Below are 24172 nucleotides of genomic sequence, written 5' to 3'. Positions count from 1 at the left end.
GATAATAAGTCAATTAAATAAACAAATTGTCCACTTTGGGTTTTTCCTGCATATTTTTAATCAGTAAAAATAACCCGAAAACTTTCAACAGGACCATTTAAGGATGTTCGCTTGTCATGTTTTGTGATTTTTGTCAGATTTTCGGAATCCTTTGGTATTATCCATTTGAATACCTAAACAATTTTTTGTCCATTAAATCCCATTTTTCTTTTTATAAATTTTTTACTTGTATAATTATAAGCCATCTGTAAAAGTCTACTAAACTCTTTGTTATTTTTTAATAGTTTTTGTGAACTTAAACTTGTCAATGATAAAGATATCTCGAAAACAAGCACATTTACCTATATATATATTTATATATTATATATTTATATAAAACTTTTTTGGTTCCTTTATTAATCTCCTATCAATATATACTAGTGTTATGAAAAGCTTGTTATTTTGAAACTGAGTAGCGAACCTCCTTCATTGCTTTCAACGACAACCATTATTTTTCGGCAAGATAATTTTTATGCCCCATTTATGGACATTATGTTTTCTGGTCTGTGTGTCCGTTGGTCCGTCCGTTCGTCCATCTGTTGGTCCGTCCGTTCGTTCGTCCGTTCATCCCGCTTCAGGTTAAAGCTTTTGGTCGAGGTAGTTTTTGATGAAGTTGAAATCCAATCAACTTGAAACTTAGTACACATGTTCTCTATGATAGGATCTTTCTAATTTTAATGCCAAATGAGAGATTTTCCTCCATTTTCACGGTCCATTAAACATAGAAAATAATAGTGCGGATGCGGCATCCGTGTAATGTGGACACATTCTTTTTTTCAAATTACATTAAGATATCTTTCTAATATTTTGATATCAAGAAAAATAACCAGTATTGAGAAAAAGATGATAAAGATTGTGTGTGTGCATGTATAATTTGATCCAATCATTAATACTACAATGTCTAAAGTGTCAACAAACTACTTTGGTGAAAGTTTGGAAACTATTCTTGATTTCAGAACCTTAGGTATAGAAAACAAAGAATAAATTTCGACAATTTTATACACTGACTCTGTCTTATGGGCTTTTCTTATAATACACACAACGTTTAACTATATTGTTTGATGCCACATGCGTTATATGTGTTAGGTATATAAATTGATTTGTTATCTTTGAACTCAATTAAAAACGGAAATTAATGTTAATGTTGACGTCATTAATAGAACCTTGATACGTATATATTTCTAAGTCAAAGAGATTGTTTTAACTTTGATACACAGTGAAATAAGCTAAGAAATAAAGGCAACAGTAGTATACCGGTGTTCAAAACTCACAAATCGCTTGGGAGAAATACAAATCCGGGTTGCAAACCAAACCGAGGGAAACACAACTATAGAAGGAAAGTAAAAGAAACACAGGAACATTAAAGAGCAACAAAAAAAACAAACGCAAACACACATAGAAAATAACTATTAGTATTTTTTAGAATAACAAATGCCAAAGGAGGAAAGGACAATATTAGGGCCCTGTCGAGCATACTCCTTTCTTACTTGTTTGAAAAAATTCATTTTCATCAACAGAAAGAGTAAATGAATATGTAATTATCTAAACTTTTTATTGTTTTAATACAATTACACAAATAATGAAAACGAAAATAATTCGTCTGAAATACAAATATTGGCAGCTTCAATAAAATGAGACAAAATAACAGATATGTTATATTTATGAATGTTCATATGATTCCGTTTAACCAAGCCAATTATTTTTTTCAGAAAAAAATAGTTGTTAGTTTGTTAGGTAAAGAACATTAAAAGATATAATGATAGTCAATTGTTTATATGCACATTTCATTTTTAACACATTCATAGTTTTTTTAATTGAAAATAGCACTTTCTCCTAAACTGGTAAAGGGTATTTTTAGTTTCCTTTCACACAATGGTATCTTTACATTTGATACTGATATGATGTGCTTTGAATTCGAAGAAAACAAACGAATCGATTATAAGACTTCTCATTAGATGTAAGAATGTCCATCTACAATTCCTTAAAGGATGAATTTGAATGTTTGTAACGAATTGACGTTCTCGTAGATCATCTGTATTATTTGTGACCGAAATGATTTATGGAATGAACTACAGCTCAACATCCTTTTTATCATCCCGTCTGTGGGGTTCTATATCTAGAGCCAATGACCTCAACAACTTCTCCCTAAACAATGAACTAAATTACTGAGGAAGGTATTAAGTGGTCTTCAGTGTATAACAGAAATATATTTTTCAGAAGAATTGTAAATAGTTTGCAACCCTTCACTACCATTGTCAACTTTTTTTGTGAGTAACAACATATCCTATTTTCTCAACTCGAAGATATACACCATACTAGACATTTGTACAACTCCATGATTTTATACCATACCAAATATGTGTACACCATATGTAGTGACAACTTCATAATAATCTACCGTACCAGACATTTATACCCACTATATCTAACTCCATTAGAGTATATCATACCAAACATCTGTACCTACTATTGACAACTCCATGATAGCATACCATACAAGACATTTTTGCTATGTGCTTTGTCAATATGACTATTTACATTTCTTTGTTACATATATGACTTGACTCTGTACTTATACATCCCGTCATTGTGTTATTGTACTAAGGTGAATATGTGTATTCTTGTCTTTCATTTTTGCTAATATGCTTGGTCTATATGCGATTTTGTGCGTCTTTGTTACATATTTGTATGTATTTTGGTTGACTGCTGTATTTTTGACATTTTTACCTATTATGTCTGTTTGTTTTGTTCAAGAATCGTTGTCAGTATATTGGAGTTTGATGCGAGAGTTATACAAGTCAGAGGTTTAGCTAGCTATAAAACCAGGTTCAATCCACCGTTTTCTACATAAGAAAATGCCTGTACAAAGTCAGGAACATGACAGTTGTTATCCATTCACTGATGTGTTTGAGCTTGTGATTTGCCACTTGAAGGGATTTTCCGTTTTGAATTTTCCTCAGAGTTCAGTAATTTTGTGAATTTACACAATTCCATGATATAATATCGTATCAGTCATATGTATCCCTTTTCAACAACTCCAGGATAGAATATCATATGAGACATATGATTTCTCTATTGAAAACTCCATGATATGCTGTCATATTAGACATATGTATCCTCTATTGACAACTCCATGATATGATATCATATCAGACATATGCATATTCATGGATTTAAGTGAAGGCTTCTGAGAATCTTTCTGGCTAATAATTTAATATTTCTAGTATTCTTTGTACGAAATAGTGACCTACATTTTGAATAAATGTCTCCCTGGAAAGACGCCTTCTCTGACAGAATTTATATATGAATAATTAAAAAAGAACATATAAATTTAATTTATCTTTGCAAGGTCTTGATTTATATGATATCATTGTACGCATTTAAATAATTAAATTTACAAAAAGTTGTACCAAATTTAACATTTGTAAGTATTGCTGGAATATTAATTTTGTACGAACATGGTGACAAAAGAAATATGTGTTACGAGGGACAGAAACTACGGAAAATAAAATTAAAATACCGAATGAGGGATTCAAACTAAATCAGACAGAGAGCAAGAATATCTGTAAAGAAAAAAGGTGGAAAATACAATAATATTCAAGAAAACAATTAAAATAGCTAAAGATTAAACAACTCTATTAATCCAGATGAGCAGGCAGTTCCTTCTAATCTTTTAAAGGTTTCAGATTACAAAAAATCTTATTTTGTGTATAAATTATATATCCATGTCAATCTATGAAGTCGGTTTTTATGCAACGGATTATTTTCTTAATAAAGAAACATAACATCATAAACATCATCAAGGAGTCTTTGTTTCCTCCTCCATTCTAACAACTGAAACAGGATTTCTGTCGGAATGTCCAAATTGGTATGGAACTACTGTCTCACAACTACATACATACATACATACATACATACATACATACATACATGTACACAAAGAAGAAATTGAAGCATCCCCTGATATATTGAGTATGTTCTTTGCGAATTTCAGTTAAAATACTGATTTTATTAGATCATTGTTCTTTTAAAAAGGTGTTGTGATAATGGTATTCAAAATATTGAGGTATCATGCTCGTGAACCATGCTTTCCATGCAACATATATAATTCAGCATGTCAAATCTTCAAACTTGGGTATTCAAGTCCGGCGTTTTGAATATGTTTTCATTCCATGTGAACATGATAAGAAGACGAATATCTGAGGCTCAAAGATGGCAGATTATCCGCATGCAGCCAACAGAGATGTCCCTGTTAAAGCTTTTGGACGTCATAAGAATTTGTAGACAGAAACATACGACACGTACATCACGTAACATCAAACGAGTGTTTCGAAGGCTCTGTAATAATATGGGGATGTATCTCCCATGATTGACAATTGGGCTTGATGATCCAAAGAAACATAACAGTTGTTAATACACCAAAGACGTTCCTCAGCCAGTTGTTGTCCTGTATTTTTACAACTAGCCACTAGCAGTAAACCTGTCTTTATCGTTGACAATGCAAGGCCTCATCGTTTAAGGGCCATAACTACCTACCTCCAAAGGGGAAAACCTTGAATTCTCATCCGTGTCTAGCTATGAACACGGATTTGAATCCTATTGAGCATTTTTGGGACATGCAAAATCGTCGCACATCAGAATTTGAACCTCTTCTACAAAATGTACGTTCGTTAAAAAAAGATTTGCACCGGACATGGAGACAGCTATCACAATAGCAAATCCAATGATTGACTAGATTGATGAATCGCATGATTGATGACGTAGATAATGTTATATGGAACGATTGGCAATGGACAATGAGACACCTAAGCAGGGTTCACATGCATTGATTGATTGGTGATGTTTAAAGCTTCTTTCATCACTCAGAGCTATATCATGGTTTTACTGGTGGTAAAAGCTTGAGTGACAAGCGAAAATCCCCAACAGAGGCAGGAAAAACTAAAAGTGAGTTGCAGTAAAAATCATGATATCAGAGTAGACAGGCTAGTGACACTGTAGCCGAATTTCGTGGACCACCCAGTCATTTAGAACCCATAGTTCAAACTAATGTGGTTTTAAGGAATAATAGGACACCGTACATTTGTACCGCCTTTTCTTAATTCAAATGATGAAAATGGGGTCATCAAAATAAGTATATGTACAGATAAAAGAAGTTCTACTAATATACGAACGGAGAACTATCAAATACTAATGCTTCTACCGATATGACCGCCCACCTTAACCAGTTGAAATATCAAACCAATGTATGATAATCCTAGACTTCCGCTTTTATAAATTTAGGATATCATTAAAAATCAATGTGTGTGAATAACCATCCATCTTTGCATGCTAATGATGCTGTTGGTAAATGATTTTGTTATTAAAAAAAGTAAACATGTGCAGTCCTGATCCGTTGTTGCCTGAGAAATGCATGACTTGTGGTTCTCTTTTTCCGATCTCAATAAGCATCAATCTATAATCTAAATAGTCAAGCGAAGAACCAGACTCAAGCTTGACTCTGGAAAGCGAAGACTATGTTTTTTTAACAATATTATATTTTTATTCATCCAATATTGCTTGTTACAAAAACTATCAAACATTTCAAGCTTCTCTTTACGTAATCCTGTTACACTCCACACACCATACAGCCAATATTTTGTTTATGTCCAAGCTTATAAGTTCTACAGAAAAAGATGTATTTTTCCCACGTAATTCCTTTGGTAATTATGCACCATTACTACAATATTTGCCAACAGATAAATATTGAATAAGTTATAAGTAGAGGATTTATTTCCGACTTCATAATCCAATAAAGTTTCAGAACGTTTCGACTGGTAGCTGCAGCAGAGAAGATTCTTAGCCAACCAGAAGATGGACTCTTGCATACATATTTCAAATAAAGATTATGTGTAGAGGATCTGTCATGCACCATTCCTATTTGGTTAGTTTCGAAAAGAAAATGAAAAATAGGATATTCAAAATTTTTAAATGAAAACTATTTGCTACAAATTCCCTAAAGCCTGCCACATGACCGTTAAGGGCATTTCAATCATAGATCCTAGCTGGAACAGATTTGTTAAAATTAGCAGAGCACCTAAATCAGAGATTGTAATTAAAAATTGGTTTAAGAGGAAAAGGTCAAAATAGGAAAAGTCATAGACGATAAACGACAGGTAGACTAAAAGGACCAGGAATTTCCGTGAACGATATTCTAGTATTAATTTGTAATGTCTTTCACAGACAAACAGAATAAAGGACGTACGGTAGGTTAACCCAAAAGACACTTTCCTGTGAAATATATTGTAGAAAATTCATCTTCTTTTTTACAGAAATAGGAGATGGACACCAAGTGGACTAAAAAATGAATGCTCTGTGAAAAATATTTTAGTATTAATCTGGGGTGGTTTTCACCTGTTTTAATCTAAATAGAAGTGCTTTTCACAGAAATAGAAAATTGTCTATATATGCGTCATAAGTTAGTTTTATTTTCAAACACTGCGACGATGATAATGTGTATATATATCTTTTTAATTTGTAGCGTGTATTTGCTCGATTAGATCAACGCTTTCTTTTGCTTGTCTGATTTTATTTCAAACAAAAACAATAATCGTCCCCACGAATGGTATGACGCACATTGAAAAGTATATATACGGCATTAGCTGTAAAACAAATGTAGCAAAACACAAATAAAAACTAAGTAAGATATAAATTACTATTCTAAATAATTGTGTTATTCAGTATCGATTCTCGCTTCCCAAGAATCAAAGGCCAAAGCAAGGTCTGGATAATAACAAAACTTGAGTACTAATGATCCACAGAAATAGACTTCTCTGCAATACAACAATTGATTTCACCATACAATTTACTTTAACGATATTTCGTTAACTTTGAAATAATTTCAAAGCTTTGTTAACAAGAACATTAATTCAGGATGCAATCACACCGAAGTTTAGTACTTATTTTAAACCAATAGGATTTGTCTGGTAATGCCAACCATTACTGATGTTTAAAACGATCTGAAAACCATTGTCGAATTTACATCAAGCTAAAATTTAAATGTATTAACCAATTCGCAGGGGAACAAATTCATAATTAAAGTCGAAATAGAAACTTGATGAGAGTGTCAAATAATTGACATCTTAAGTAATCGAATAGACAAAGAAGGTTACCGAAACTTTCAAGTTCTGTAAGATCATTTACGCCAATTTTTTTCTAGGTTGATTAATGAAAACTAGATGATAGCGCATAACTCAATTAAATTATATTGACCTTTACAGAAAGTAGGATTCGTGTTTCGTGCGATTTTATTATTTGTTGCATTTCATTTTTCGAAATCGAATACTGCATGTGATTAAAATTACGAAGCGTACAGTTATTCTTTTTATGAAATTTATTTATCGACAAAATTCTATTGTTTTCATTTATTTATAAAAATATATATAGGTTTCCAGCAATGGTGTTTTCTAATTATGAACGAAAGGGGATGTGTGATTTTCTTTAATGACAAATATATACAAGAGACCAAATGACACATAAAATAACAGTTATAGGTCACCGTACGACCTTCAAAAATAAGCAAAACCCATACCACATAGTATAAAAGGCCATGAAATCACAACTGTATTTTTTTAACAATTCAAATGAGAAAACTAACGGCCTGATTAATGTACAAACAAATGAATGAAAAACAAATATATAACACAGCAACAAACGACAACATCCGTTCAAATGGGGATCAAAGAAGTTTCAACATATCCCGAATAAGATTTGATATTCATGTAATTTATTATAAATACAGCCTCGAACAAAGAGGTGATTAGATTAAAGCATGTGGGATAAACCCCTGATACCAATCTTAACATTTGAAGGCAAAGTTTATTGCCTTTACTGAATATTTATAACTGGACATGACTGTCGATAAAAGTCTTGAAGGAATGAAATATAACGTTAATTTGGAACCTACGTCTATATTGATATCTATTACTGGTGAATGTGGGATGCCTTAATTACATCAATAATCAACAAGATGAACTGTAGGGTTTTACGGAAAGATTTGCTGTACTGTTGCAAATATTCTAAACGAAAGGGTGGAATATTACAATGAATCAAAAGAATGCTATCTACAACCACGGGACAGTTTTGACAAGGCAAGCAAAATGAGAAGAAATGAATTGCTACAAACTGTGGCCTCGGTGAAGAATTTTCATTCGTATTGACAGCAAATCCATGTATCGGAATAAAATTAAGGCATAATTGTTATAATAAACTTTCGTTTTTATTCTATTTATTATTCATAAGTCTGAGAACTATATGCTGATGAATGAATATGTCACTTGGATTCATCGACTGTATTAATTTTATTTACTCATTCTATAAAAAGGTCCCGGCATTCACGATTGCAGTGACAAATGGCTGATCTCTGTTGAAGGGATCTTTTATGATATGTTATTATAAATATTTAGTTTAGTACAATCGATACAATGAAATTAAACGATGAAATATCTATAACGAATAACATAATAGAAATAGAATAATCCCGAACAAATCATAACATCGTGTATACATCAAGCAAAAATGTTTTAGTAAACGAGCCAAGTAACACTTTGATTAATGCAGCTAAAGCCCCTTGAGCTCTCACATCCTACATATATATGTATGTGGTGGTAGGAGTTTTCATATAAACAAAATTCTAGTTTAATTTCACTGTCTGCGACGTTTTCATAAACCATAGACAACAAATGTATGTTTACGTGAGTTCTGTGGTGGATTACAATATAGAGTACCTTGGAATCATTTTCACATCTAGAGTATCTTAGAGCATTTTCATGTTTTCTTGTAAAATATTTATTCTATGAAGATCAGAGTGAGAAAAGTTTGTATTATTTTTCCATCCTTAATCTACGGAAATTTATTGACCCTCGAGACCACAGAATGACGTCATTTTAAGTCAATGTTTTGTTTATTTGCCGGTTATATGGATTTGTGTGTTCCCAATATTTATAGCAGTCTTCAGGGATTAATGAAAATAAAAAGCGTCCGTCTATTTTGTCAGAAGGATAGGGTGTTAGTGGTGAGCGTGGTATGTTGTACTATCCAATAATTTTGATATTCCTGTTATCCATTTCATGTGCTATAATATATCTGTACATGTTGTTTTCGATCATGGCTCTAAACTTTTCAGTTTGGATTTGGTATCTATCAACTGTATACTTTCTATCAAATCCTTCTTGTGTTAAGCAATCGGAATCAAAATAATAATGTCGATAAAATAAATAGGTTTTCTAAAATATTGCAATGCATACAAAACAAGTCTTTTATCGGATTCCATGCTTTTCAGGTTTCTTATTTGTAGCTTAATTTGGTATCTAGTTGGAAATACAATGTCAATGAATATTTCATTGGCACTATTCCCGCTTAATTAATTTTTGACATTTCCAATAAAATTCATTTGTTGTTTTCTGTTACAGACGATCCAATGATATTATGCTGTACACAACTGCACAAAACTTCACATTCGATCAATTGATAATTTGACACGAATCGTAATTTACCGATAATCGCTGATTAGCAATGCCATTTGGGTTTATTGCAGGTACGATCAAACGTAGATTACCGTTTAATAATATATACATCCATGTTGTGTTAACCAAAACGTCATTTAATTGTGATAAAAAAAATTGCACTGAAGTAAAAAGACATTATAGCTGCATTACCATTAGTTATATCAGTGAATTTTTGTCCTCCGCTGCGACGATTTATGCCCAGACAAAATTACCCCAGCGGATTTTATAACTGATAACATGTCGCATTTCTCGTTAGTTATTTGGTATATGTGCAAAACAAAACACGCTTCAAGTCTCGGTTCGTTGTACTTTTTATTATAAATATGTACTTCTGATATTAATTTTGACAATGTCTGTAACTTGTTTGGATTATTAGAAAAATCATGTAAGATTGACTTGTCACTTATAATCTACAAAAATAAGATACACGATGTGTTGTAGCAATTATTGTCAACAACTTGTTTCAAATGCAAAAATACCATAAATCATACAACTAACAACAATTTAATAAGGGGTTCAATTGTCCATACAAATCTGTTGTTCTCGTACTTCGTATTGAAGCCATATATTGTGTATGCATTATTATTCGTTGGATACAAATTTTCGTGGGTTTCGTGGGTACATGTGAACTGCGAATTCAAATGTTCAACGAATAACAAATATTCAAAAGGCTTTGTATGTATATATTGGCAAATAGTTATCAAAGGTACCAGGATTATAATTTAGTACGCCAGACGCGCGTTCGTCTACATAAGACTCATCAGTGACGCTCATATCAAAATATTCATAAAGCCAAACAAGTACAAAGTTGAAGACCATTGAGAACCCAAAATTCCAAAAAGTTGTGCCAAATACGGCTAAGGTAATATATGCCTGGGATAAGAAAATCCTTAGTTTTCGAAAAATTCAAACTTTTGTAAACAGGAAATTTATAAAAATGACCACATTATTGATATTCATGTCAACACCGAAGTGTTGACTACTTGGCTGGAAAACCTTGAAATCAAATACACATAAAAATGTAAGTTTTCCTCAATCCAACAAAATTGATACCCAAGAAAAAGAATGACTTCACAGTATACGAGAAGCTCAAAACAATTTAAGTGAGAGTCGTGCTGCTCTGTTTTTAGTTTTCTATGTTGTGTGTTGGTATACTTTTGTTCTACTTTTTGGTCGTTTTTTCTGTCGGTTTATTTTTTGCCATGATATTGTTAAATTGTTATCTATTTATAGGAGTTTGAATACCGTGTTCGTAACTTCCGTCTCGCCCTTTTCTTTTAACTACTCAGTTTGTAACTGTTTGTTTATATGACTCAGATATTCAGAAAAAAAAACATGGGAAAATCATTATCAGAAAGTAGCGGTATCCTACTTAATACGACATGACGATTGCTTTAAAGGGCTATTATCACATACTTATCCATAGTATGCTACAATTTGCACAGGTAATGCAGCCCAGATAGCAAGCAGTCAATAAAAGCACACCGATAAGCCTTTATAATGTTTTCCTCGTGCGACCGAGCTTATAACTCTATATCAGCCTTGGAATACAGGTCCTGGTACTTTTGATATCTATTACACCACTGGGTCGATGCCATTGCTGGTGGATGTTTCGTCCCCGAGGGTATCACCAGCCCAGTAGTCAACACCGAAGTGTTGACATGAATATCAATAATGTGGTCATTTTTATAAATTTCCTGTTTACAAAACTTTGAATTTTTCGAAAAACTAAGGATTTTCTTAACCCAGACATAGATTACCTTAGCCGTATTTGGCACATCTTTTTGAAATTTTGAATCCTCAATGCTCTTCAACTTTGTACTTGTTTGGCTTTATAACTATTTTGATATGAGCGTCATTGATGAGTCTTATGTAGACAAAACGCGCGTCTGGCGTACTAAATTATAATTCTGGTACCTTTGATATCTATTTCCACAACTGGGTCGATGCCACTGCTGATGGAAATTTCGTCTCCGAGGGTATCACCAGCCCAGTATTCACCACCGAAGTGTTGACATGAATATCAATAATGTGGTCATTTTTTTTAAATTTCCTGTTTACAAAACTTTAATTTTTTCGAAAAACTATGGATTTTCTTATCCCAGGCATAGATTACCTTAGCCGTATTTGGCACAACTTTTTGAAATTTTGGATCCTCAATACTCTTCATCTTTGTGCTTGTTTGGCTTTATAAATATTTTGATATGAGCGTCACTGATGAGTCTTATGTAGACGAAACGCGCGTCTGGCGTACTAAATTATAATCCTGGTACCTTTGATACTATTATTTCAATATTCGACAATTTGTAACAAACTAACACTCATCAAAAATACCAGGCTTATAATCTTATACATTTAAAATCCTAAAAAAGTTAATTATGAAGGACAATGACCATACGACAACACCATCAATAACATAGAACAGTACATTTGATTTAAATCAGCACAAACATTACACCTTCAACAAAAAAAAAAATACCGTTTATCTACAGATCACTAGTAATTGCAGTATAGTATCATTGCATTATGAGTATGTCGAAGAAAATATAACGAATAAGGAATAATAGTAGGGTCTTTCTCAAGTATCATTAACATGGGTTGTATAACATTTTTAAATCGAAAGAGAGGCATAAAATGACAAAGGCATAATAAAATCATAAGTCAATGACAAACTGAAAACGCCATGGAATTAAAACGAACAACAGTCTAAACAAAACAAGGTTCAACCTACCATTTTTTTTAAATTAAAATGTCATGTACCAAGTCAGGGAAATGGCCATTGTTATATTATAGTTTGTTTCTGTGTGTGTTACTTTTAAGTGTTGTATTTCTGTTGTGTTGTAGTTCTCCTCTTATATTTGATGTGTTTCCCTCAGTTTTAGTTTCTAACCAGGATTTTATTTTTTCTCAATCGATTTATGAATTTCAAACAGCGGTATACTACTGTTGCCTTTATATAAAACATACAATATTGAACTAAAGAATAAGCAACACCAATAACTGTGGGAGGGGGATCTCAACTGTTTTGGTAGTTTCAGCAGATCCTGCTTAATATGTAGTGGCAAAATTTGAAATCATCGAGATTTCAGGCCGTATTCTTTATTGGTGAAGCTCAACGTATCTTAAAACCTCCGGGCTAAAATAACAACTAAGGTACTCGTTGAAATATTTAAAGTGAGTTGAGATGTTCCTGTTATGACAAAAAGAGTCATTCGTTCGTGAAGATTAAACAAGTATGAGTTCAACCAAGGGAAAACAATTTTGAACAAAAACCCCGGTAAAGCATTATTTTATTTTAATGCCGTCAAATGTTTCTGGCTGTAAATTTTCTAACCAACGAGAAAGTAGATACCTTATTAATCCTATTTTAGTCAAACGACAGTTGTTGCCCATTCATTTAATGTGTTTTATCATTTGATTTTGCCATTTGATTAGAAACTTTCCGTTTTGAATTTTTCTCGGAATTCAGTAATTTTGTGATTTTACTTTTTTTGTCCAATGCCTTGACATTAGCATGCCTTAGGAATGTACTGAACATTCGTTGCAAGTTTCTTAGAAGAAAATCATCTCAGACGAAAGAGAGTTTTATTTTGTCCTTTTTTCACCTTCACAATCACATTCATTTTATTCAGTAAGCCATATTAGAACAAATTCGAACGGTCTAATACTAGCTAACATTTCAATTAAATATTTTTTTAATATATAGGTAAGAAATAATGGCATATTGCAACTATGTATTCTACTGAATTCTAAGAAGAAACAAATTCAAAACAAATCTCGCCTTACAAATATATATATATTAATTTGCGAATATACACATGTTACATATGTATTTAAGCAGACGAATATACTTTCAATGAAAAAAATGTGGAAAATAGATGAAAAAAATATGTTATAATTTTCTTATGTCAGCCAATAACAGGCAAATAAACAAATATAAATACATAGTCATTGCCAAATATCAACATAAACAATACCAAAAAAAAAAATAATGAAAAAATGAAAGAGAAAAGTTGGAATCGAACTTAAACTTCCAAAACTGTACTCCCTACCTTAACTCTACAATTTGTTTTGGTGAAGAAGGAAAATTGGAATGCACACCCATTCTATACGATGGAAACTATTTTTCCTTCTTAAGAAGTAAGTTATTAGTTTATTATAGTGACTTGTGAACATGTAATAATCAATATAATACAATTACAAAATTTGTATCGTTGCACCCAGTCCATTGGAACTATAAGTCACCTATTTGACAAATTTAGTAAGTTCATACAGTAAAACGGACTAACTGATGATATTATATTTCTCAGTGAATTCATGTTTTAAATAAAAATGTTCAAATATTTAGATTAAACATATAAATCATTGTAATGTTGTTACACATCAACTGACGTCTTATATGATATATGAAATAAACGAACTACATACAATTGAGAATGGAATTATATATTTTGCTAAATTTCTTATGTGGATAGTCGTTAAAAAGTTCAATAACTAAGCATGATTCAAATCTAGAAATCTTTCTTCAATCAAAAGTATACCAAAATGGTAGTTCGACAATCATTATACAAAGGTCAATTAGAAATATAATGGGACTCAGTTTAGGTTTCTCGATTGTTACAAAATATACAAAAAATAACTCTGCTGGAGTTTCATATGAATATCTTCCAGTTTCCGCTCGTAATGGTAATTTTTTCTATCATGAACTGAGCATTGTGAATTCAACCAATTAGTGGTCGTGAATGTTCATCGTTGTGCTTCACATCAGTATCACATCACATACTCTAAGGAGGGTGTATGATTGCCAATGATAACAAATGAAAATTGGAAAAGGTAACTGTATCAATAAATTAGTGCATTCAAACTTAAAACTAAGCGTACAAAGTATACAACTAATCCATGTATGAGTTACTTCTTAAATCAGGGACCGATTTGAGAAGCGTCGATAAAAAGGAAACCAAGCAACGGTTTAACCACTGATAAGATTATTTTACCCCTCCTTTTGTGTTGCGTTCAATTACGGAGTTCATAAAACTGTAAGTAATATAAATATAATATAATAATTCAAAGGTAAATATGTGTCCAAAAAACAACTCAACAATGTTAAAAAATCTATAAAACTAAGTTCAGTGTTTTTTTCTAATTAAATGTATTGCACCTTTTTGTGCTCGTCGATATCTTGAAGGATATCATACCTTTCGCTATCCTTCTCCCCCTTACCCTCAATCTCCCAATTTCTATTAATTAATTGACCGATTGATTTGGGATGAAGAATTAAGAAACGTCAAGTTGGTTTTTACACAGCCTTCACCATGTAGCATTCTAACCGCTTAATCATTTTTTAGACGTAGGTAGTATCGCAGTTTTGTAAATTTTATGGCAACTTATCCAATTTCAATTTCAACAAAATCTGTGCATCCACAGGAAATAAAGAAGAACAGAAAGGAAAACCACTTTAATCAATTTAATGTTTACGGGTGCAAGACTTCGTATTTCATTAAACTATGTCAAAAATGTAAGAGCAATGCAAAGGAAAGAGAATAAACCTTTTCTAACATTTCTAATGAACGAATAACATCCTTCAAAAAATGGTCTAACTGTGTTTGTATTGAACTCTTTCTTCTCAACATCGTAGTGTCTCTATTCTATAATTAATGCTGATGTCAAATCAATATAATTAATCCAGCTTACCTTGTACTACCCACATGATGAGGGGAAGACAGCGTTGACATTCGCCTGAAAGAATGAAAGAAAACAGTGATGATGCAAGATCCATAACTCATGTTTAAACTTTAAATCATAATCTTGTTTCTTACAGGTTTTACACCATCTGTGACAGAAATCTATTGATTTCATATCACAAAAGGCGACAAACTTACTTAAAGTAATTAATCGAACTAATCAAATGACTTACATGTGCGGAAACACGTCTACATCCAACATATTGTGATATTATTTGTAAGCTTGTAACCTAGGAATAACAACTCTATAATATATATCTTACTCTATTATTGAAGTTGGGTTATCTCCCTTTGCTTGTTAACATTTCAGCGGGTGAAATTTCCAAGGATACACATGTACATTCTACAACTAAAACATTTTTTAAAATAATATCAAAACGGTTAACTAAATGCCTTCAATCCTGTTGTACATACCGATGCTTGTAGTTTTTCATATCCATTATCTTTTTTACATGAATTATCTAATTGCAATAAAACTTGGTTCTTCAATAAATGATTTCTTAGACAGAATCTACCCCTTCCCCGTAATCTACTTAATGTACTATCTATTTGTTTTAATTTTTCTATTTTCGGATAGATCATTGGGTTGGAAAAGTAGGCAAAATTGATATAGTACAGTAGAAAATGTAAGAAGTCGATATGCGGTCAGTAAATGTTTCACAGGGCCCTGTTAGATGAGCTACATGTTTCTTTTTAATTTGGTATGTAAGGCTTTCAGGAAAGCAAGGAAGTGTATATCAATAATACATAGCATAGATGTTTCTCTTTTATTGGATATGTAAGGTCCTCAGGAAAACAAGTAAACGTATGTCAATGGCAATATTACATAGATCTTGCCCTTTAATTTGGTATATAAGGCGCTTAGGAAAACAAGGAAGCGTAAATCAAAGACAACAATACATAGATGTTTTTATTCCATTTGATATGTAAGGAGCTCAGGAAAACAAGGATGTGCATATCAATAATAACCTGAGATAGATGTTTCTCTTGAATTTGGTATGAAAGGTCCTCAAAGAAACTACCTTCGTATAGCTGAAATTAACCACTGCAGCGGCGTTGTCGTGTAGCTTTGCTCTTTAATTATGAGTTTTGTATTCTTTATACTTTCACAGTAAATGGTTTTTCAAATGCATACATTATCATAGGGGTGACGTACATGAGACTAGTATTATTTATGAAGTTTTATACAGAATGAAGGTTGTTACAAGAGAACAATGAGAATATACAATATGTGACACTTTTATAAAATAATTATAATCTTATCTTACCATATAATTATGTTTTTATTTAATTTGGTATGTAAGGTGCTCAAGAAAATAATGAAGCGTTTATCAATGTAAACATTACATATAGGTTTCTCTTAAATATGGTATAAAAAAACAACAAGGAAGCGTACGTATATCAAATTATCAATAATAACATTACATAGATTTTTTCAATTTGTTTTGTCAATAAGACGACGAGGAAAACAAGAAAGAGTATATCTTTAATTACTTGACATGAAAGAAAAGAAGCTATCATTGTATTTTAACTTTACATTCTGCAGTACTAAATTATAATCCTGGTACCTTTGATAACTTTTTACACCACTGGGTCGATGCCACTGCTGGTGGACGTTTCGTCCCCGAGGGTATCACCAGCCCAGTAGTCAACACTTCAGTGTTGACATGAATATCAATAATGTGGTCATTTTTATAAATTTCCTGTTTACAAAACTTTGAATTTTTCGAAAAACTAATACCGCAGTCCCACTAGGCCACGATCGCACTACGATCTGTGAAAAAAAATGCAAATTTTGATGATCGTAGTACGATCATGTAGATCGCAGTAAGGTCGTTTCACGGTCGTGGTTAGGTCTTCAAGATCGTGGTGAGGGTGGCCAACTTTGAACATGTTCAAAACAATCGTGGTGCGGTCGTGGGCAATTCAGGTCGTAGCAGAAACGTAGTAAGAGCGTACTAAGATCGTAGTAAGATCGCAAAGGTCGCTGTAACATCGTAGCGAGAGCGTAGCAAAAGCGTGATTCTATTCAGAGAGACTACGCTATGATCTCCCAGCGACGTTATTACGACCTCACTACGACCATCACGTTCTCACCACGACCCAACTACGCTTCCACTACGACTATCCCACGCTGTTTACGACCATAGTACGATTATAGCACGTCCTTGTCGTCCTCATCACGCTCTTCTTACGACCCGACTACAATCATACTACGACCATCATTCTCATTGTCTTTTCACAAAAAAAAAATATATAAACAACCTCCCTAGATTTTGTTAGTCTGTATGTAATTATTTATTTGCTCTAACGGCTCAACTATACTTCTCGTTTTTATATAGATTAGACCGTTAGTTTTTCCGTTTAGATGGTTTTAAACTAGTAATTGTTTGGGCCCTTAATAGCTTGCTGTTCGATGTGAGCCAAGGCTCCGTGTTGAAGGCCGTAACTGGCCTATAATGGTTTACTTTTATAAATTGTTACTTGGATGGAGAGTTGGCTCATTGGCAATCATAACACATCTTCCTATATCTATTGACACATCTGTGTCATCTCTGCTATTGTTCACTAAAATATCGTCATTTGAGCTTTATGGAACAGCAATACGTTGTAATTTAGGTTGAATTGATCAGGATTCGTTACTTTGCTCCCTCTGCCTGTACATCAACCTCTGGCACCACACCCACGTGTTCTAGGAGATTTTGGTGGCATGACTGTATTGTGTCCGAGAAATATACGTATTGATCAGAAATGAAGGAATGGAACTGTATTGATATGGAACACGATATTGACGTTATTGCTGGGAATGTAGTAAAATCGCGGTATGAACGTAGTATAATCGTGGTAAAAACGTGCTATAATCGCAGTATAAGCGTGGTAAGATCGTGCTGCAATCGAATAACTTGTGGCATGGTCGTAGTAAGAACATGAAGAGCGTAGAACAATCTTGATAAGCGTAGTAAGGTCGCAGAATAAGCGCGGTGAGAACGTGGTATAATCGTAACGGGATCGTTGGGAAACGTAATGAGGACGTCGTAGCATCGTGAAAGCAACGAACATTTACATTTCCATGCCGCTCATTCCGCGACCTCAACACGATCTGAATTTATTTTAGATCGCGGTGAGCCTGATGCGATCATGGTCTAGTGGGACTGGGGCTTTAGGATTTTCTTATCCTAGGCATAGATTACCTTAGCCGTATTTGGCACAACTTTTTGAAATTTTGAATTCGCAATGCTCTTCAACTTTGTACATGTTTGGCTTTATAAATATTTTGATATGAGCGTCACTGATGAGTCTTATGTAGACGAAACGCGCGTCTGGCGTACTAAATTATAATCCGGGTACCTTTGATAACTTTTTACACCACTGGGTCGATGCCACTGCCGGTCGACGTTTCGTCCCCGAGCGTATCACCAGCCCAGTAGTCAACACTTCGGTGTTGACATGAATATCAATAATGTGGTCATTTTTATAAATTTCCTGTTTACAAAAGTTTGATTTTTTTGAAAACTAAGGTTTTTCTTATCCCAGGCATAGATTACCTTAGCCGTATTTGGCACAACTTTTTGGAATTTTGAATTCGCAATGCTCTTCAACTTTGTACATGTTTGGCTTTATAAATATTTTGATAGGAGCGGCACTGATGAGTCTTATGTAGACGAAACGCGCGTCTGGCGTACTAAATTATAATCCTGATACCTTTGATAACTTTCTGCAGTATAGATGATGTCCTCTTACTAAATGAGTCAAAGCTGGTGACTATGCTGAACGCATCTATCAAATATAACTTTGAATAAAAGATATAACGGATATAGTCAAGACCGCCTTATATATTGACATAAATCTAGACATAAACGACACTTTATGACAATAGAGATGATTTCAGATATCCAATCGTGAACTTTTCATTTCCATGAAGCAACATTTCAGGAACAGCTGCATATTGAGTATACATCTCCCAGTTAAAGCAAGAGTTCCAATTAGTTAAGTTGAATTATCCGTTCGAATTAATTTTACGGATGATATTGCCAGTTGGTTGACAATTATGGAATATCTGTTTCACAGATGACAACAGGTATATTCCAATTCTTGCAACGTCAATCACGTATTCTTTCCATCGAATATGATCTACCGAATAAGAATTATTTCTAGGTTTGTACTTAAATGAGTAACACGTTAGGTGCCACTTGTGAAGCAAGATCTGCCTACCCTTCCGGAGCATCAGAGATAAACCTGGTTTTGGTGGAGTTCATTTAGCTCTTTTTCTATGTTGTGTTTCGTGTATTGTCGTTTGTCTTTTCGTCAGTGATTTTTTTGCCATGGCATTTGTCTGATTGTTTTCAAATTATAAGTTTGATTGTCTCTTTGTTATCCTTTATGGTGCATCCCAATAATTTACAAACAAGAGCATACAGTTTGTGTCTCCTGGTAGTGTTCATTGCCCAGTGTTCTTTTGCTTCAAATGTTATTTTGTGCATGTTTTTGCAACAACACAAATGAACGCGTAATCTGTCAAGATCTGTATTTTGATACAGCTGCGTTTCATGTAAATTGAAAAACATATTTAAACTTGCGTTCTTGGGGAAATTACTCAGAAATTATTAGTAAAAAAGTGTGAATTTGCATTGCTATACGACGTGTCTCGGTATTTTGTACATCCAACATTCGTGCATTTATTTTTGAAGTTTCGGTTATTGTTGCGGTTGGATAATGTGTTATGTCTTATTATAAAATTGTCTTTTTATACCATTCTTGTCATGGAAATTTGCTCATCAATGTTTATGATATCATGTGGTGTCTGTCTTTGATGGAATATGTTCATTGTTGTTCTGTTCTATCGACTATTATATTAGTTGCTTGTTCGTTTCTCTGTGGTGAATGTTCTTCCATGTATTTGCGCTGTATTTCTGTCACGTAGTATTGTCAATTTAGCTCTATTTTCTAACATGGTCAATAAGAAGGCGATTAGGCTAGCCATTAAACCAGGTTCAACCCAAGACTATTCTTACAATGTACTGAAACAAATCAGGTTATGACAGTTATTATCATATAGTTCGTTTCTATGCATGTTAGAATTTGTTTTTGTTGCGTTTCAGTATTCCTGTTCTTTTTGTTTTTCACTTTTAGTTGATTTATTTCCCTCGGTTTAAGTTTGTAACCCGGATATGTTGTCTGTCAGTCGATTTATGACTTTTGAACACCGCCTTTATTTTTCATATTTTTAGAGTTATCTTTCATTTAATGCTGATGTTTTATGTTTATGTTAACATCACAGGGATGTTCACCTGTAATGTTATCATATGTAAATGTGTGCGTTACTACTCTACAACAAACTGATTTTATTAAATAATTATTAAATAAATTTGTCCTTCGCAAAAAAGGTGCAATAAATAAATGTTTATGTTCATGTACTAAACTTTATTTTTGCAATGTCATAGAAAGACGGAAACTGTGATGAAACAAACACTAACATTGACGTTTTTAATCATTGTTCTGTCTTCGAAATTAAGGACGTTCATTGCTTGTCAGAACAATTTTATGAAATCAGCACTAAGGAATTAATTATTATTTCGTTGCATTTTTTCGTAAAGAAAATTACTTTACTTTGAAATGTCAAAATAACAGAAATATTATTGATTTCCTTGGGATAGCAATTAGTGCTTTCAATTTAAGTTTCACTTGTCTTAAAGCTTATTTTACAATTTAACAAAATAAACTCTCCGTATTAAATTGAACTTAATTTTAATATGGTTTATGTGCAATTGATGTAATTCTTCGCAGAGCCACACACACTATGTTTCAACACACATATCATAAGTCTTTTTATTCGCACGATAGGTTTTGAACAGTTCCTTTCTACGAAGATTATATTTCGGTCAATTTAGAATTGGTCAATTATTACGGGTACTCGTCGTTCATACCTCATAAAATATGATAATTTGAGTCATAGCAGCTTCTCATTTGGCCTGAGAACACAGTTATTTCGTAGTGCATTTCTTTTAGACAATAAATGGAAATTTAATAAAACCCCAATAATATGTTTACAGTGTGGTTTACTACTTTAGGGACAAATTATATAAAAATCATAATGAAAACTTCATCAATTAGCTCTAACCCTAATTTAATTTATTAGTGTAGGTTTTTACAGTGTAGCTTCATATTTGCTATAAGAGACATAAAACATGAAGAAATTCGAAAAGGAAATTGAAAAAATGGCAAGTAACACAACTTCCACAATGGGGACAATCAAGGGAAAATAACTGTGTTCCTGGACCTTCTGTTGAAACCGCATATCGATACCTGGGGAGGGGGGACAGTGGACATTTAAAAATAAAAAAAATAGAACTGTGTTTATCATACAAAAGAAGAGCATTGCATTTGTGGATTAATTTTTATCACATTGAACTGTGATATGCTAATATCAACTCGAACGCATGTTGCATGAGTGTTGTCACTGTTGGCAACTGAGAGTCACCATATCTGAGGTACTAGTAATAAATTCTGTTGACAATCTCAAGAACCAATTGTCCGCCATGACTGTGGTAATTAACAATGATGATAATCTAGAACTCCTAAATGTTCATTATAATCAAGGTTAAAATTTTCTGGATAATATTGAGAACTATTAGTCCACTTTCAATGAGGTCATTAATTATGTCGATTACACCAGCAAATAATTCCATTATGGATGTAACGCGTCTTATGATTGGCTGACAGTGTTTTGTCTATCAGCTAATAGACGTCATCATCATTATTTCATGATTTACTCCGGTTTAAAATGGAATTTATAATTAAATTATAAGGAATGACTGTAATATTTTTTCTCTCTATTCGAAATAACATAAAAAATATGGTGCACATTTTAGAATAACCCGCTACGCACCACATTTGTAATGTTATTTCTTCAAAGACAGAAAAAAATATTACATTTTTTCCTTAAGTAACAATCCACTATGACTAAAAAAATATCCTGGGAACTGACAGTCTGACAAAAATGGGATAATTCATTATGTTGGTGATCTCTAATGCACGTTAAGATCAGAAGGTAACAGCTGACTATGACTGAGGAAGTTATCCTGGTAACTGACAGTCAAACATGAATGGAGTGATACAATATGATGAAATCACACGTAAGTAACAGTCAACCATGACTGAGGAAAGTATCCTGGGAACTGACAGTCAAACAAGACAGGGATAATTCATCATGTTCATATGACAGGCGGCAACAGTCAACTTTGACTAAAGAAGTTATCCTAGAAACTGACAATCTTACAAGATTGATGGTAATTAATCATGTCGATAAGACCAGTATGTAACAGTTCACTATGACTGATAAAGTTATCCTGGGAACTGACAGTCAAACATGAATGGGGTGATTCAATAAGATAAAATCACACGTAAGTAACAGCCAACCATGACTGAGGAAAGTATCCTGGGAACTGACAGCTAAAACAAGACTGGGGTAATGTATCATGTCGCAAAGAGCAGTCGGCAACAGTCAAATTTGACAGAGGAAGGTATCCTCGGAACTGACAGTCACACAAGACTGGGATAATTCAGCATGTTCATAAGACCAGTAGGTAATAGTCAACTTTGACTGAGGAAGTTATCCTGGAAACTGAGAGTCAAACATGAATGAGGTAAATCGTTATCCTGACGTCAACAAATAACAGTCAACTATGACTGAGGAAAATATCATGTGAACTGACAGCAAAACAAGATGGATGGTAATTAATCATGTCGATTAGACCAGTAGGCAACAGTCAATTTTTACTTAGGAAGTTATCCTGGTAACTGACAGTCAAACATGAATGGGGTAATTCATTATGCCGAAATCACAAGTAACAGTCAACTAAGACTGAGGAAAATATCCTGGGAACTGACAAATCTAAAAAGACTGGGGTAATTAATTATGTTGATAATATTGACAGTTCATTGTGACCACGGTTATTATTTGTCTTGGTGATCTTGGGAACTGATAGTTCAACCTGACCGAGGTGATTAATTCAGTTATTGATCACGATAAACAACAGACCTCTATGGCTGAGGTAATTGTTCCTCTTGAAGATTTATCTGGAATTGACAGTCCATTATCATTATATCAATTCATCATGACTGATGTATCTATCGTGAATGGTACTATTTTGACTTTATTGGTATAACTTTCCGATTAATCTACGATTAATAATCGCTGATCTGTGAGGAGAGATCGGTAACGAAAGGGACTGAATTATTCGGGTTAGGTATAACTTGATATAGATATAGAGTTTGACTGTCCCTTTGGTATCTTTCGTCCCTCTTTTTTGATATATTAGTCATGAGGTAATCAAGGAAAAGAAGTATAAAAGTCAAGTATGGCAAAGGTGGAAATAGAGGCAGAAATTATCTACCAGAGTACAAATGACGTTGATGCAAGCAACTATAGGGGACCATACGACCTTCAACTAGAGAATGGCAAAAAACGAAAGGACAGCAACAGACTACAAAAAAAAAGTTCTATAAAACTATTGCTGATCAATAGCCACCCCACCAAAAAAAAAATGGTTGGTGATCTCTAATACACTAAAACGGTAAAAAGATCCTGCAACACATACGGCACCCACTATGTAAGTATACATTCGGTGAGGTAGGTTCATCTTCTGATGTAACACTCGAGGAGAAGAGGACCAGATTTTTGGTAAGGTCAATTGGAACATATCTTAAATTATTTATGACAAAGATACTACGTAATGATAAACCATATCATGTTTGCGTTTGTAAGAAGATGGATTCAATGATTTCAAATTTACCACACAAGCACTCTTGGTTCAGCAGTTCCTTTGTAAGTATCGATCCTCTATCAAACAA

The 24172-nt window shown here is 33.2% G+C and overlaps 1 protein-coding gene across 8 annotated transcripts in view; it reads right to left on the bottom strand.

The window, feature by feature from the left end:
- The window catches only part of LOC143052806 (potassium voltage-gated channel protein Shab-like), a 127956-nt gene that overhangs the window by 60144 nt on the left and 43640 nt on the right, over positions 1–24172 (bottom strand). For all 8 annotated transcript variants that reach the window (XM_076225945.1, XM_076225926.1, XM_076225940.1 and 5 more), the window contains exon 2: positions 15273–15317. In XM_076225945.1, the coding sequence (XP_076082060.1) occupies positions 15273–15317 (45 nt within the window). The remainder of the gene's footprint in view (positions 1–15272; positions 15318–24172) is intronic.

Source organism: Mytilus galloprovincialis, chromosome 1, assembly GCF_965363235.1.
Source record: "Mytilus galloprovincialis chromosome 1, xbMytGall1.hap1.1, whole genome shotgun sequence".
Classification (NCBI taxonomy): domain Eukaryota; kingdom Metazoa; phylum Mollusca; class Bivalvia; order Mytilida; family Mytilidae; genus Mytilus; species Mytilus galloprovincialis.
Note: the sequence above shows the minus strand (reverse complement) of the source record. Positions and strands in the feature narration are given on the sequence as shown.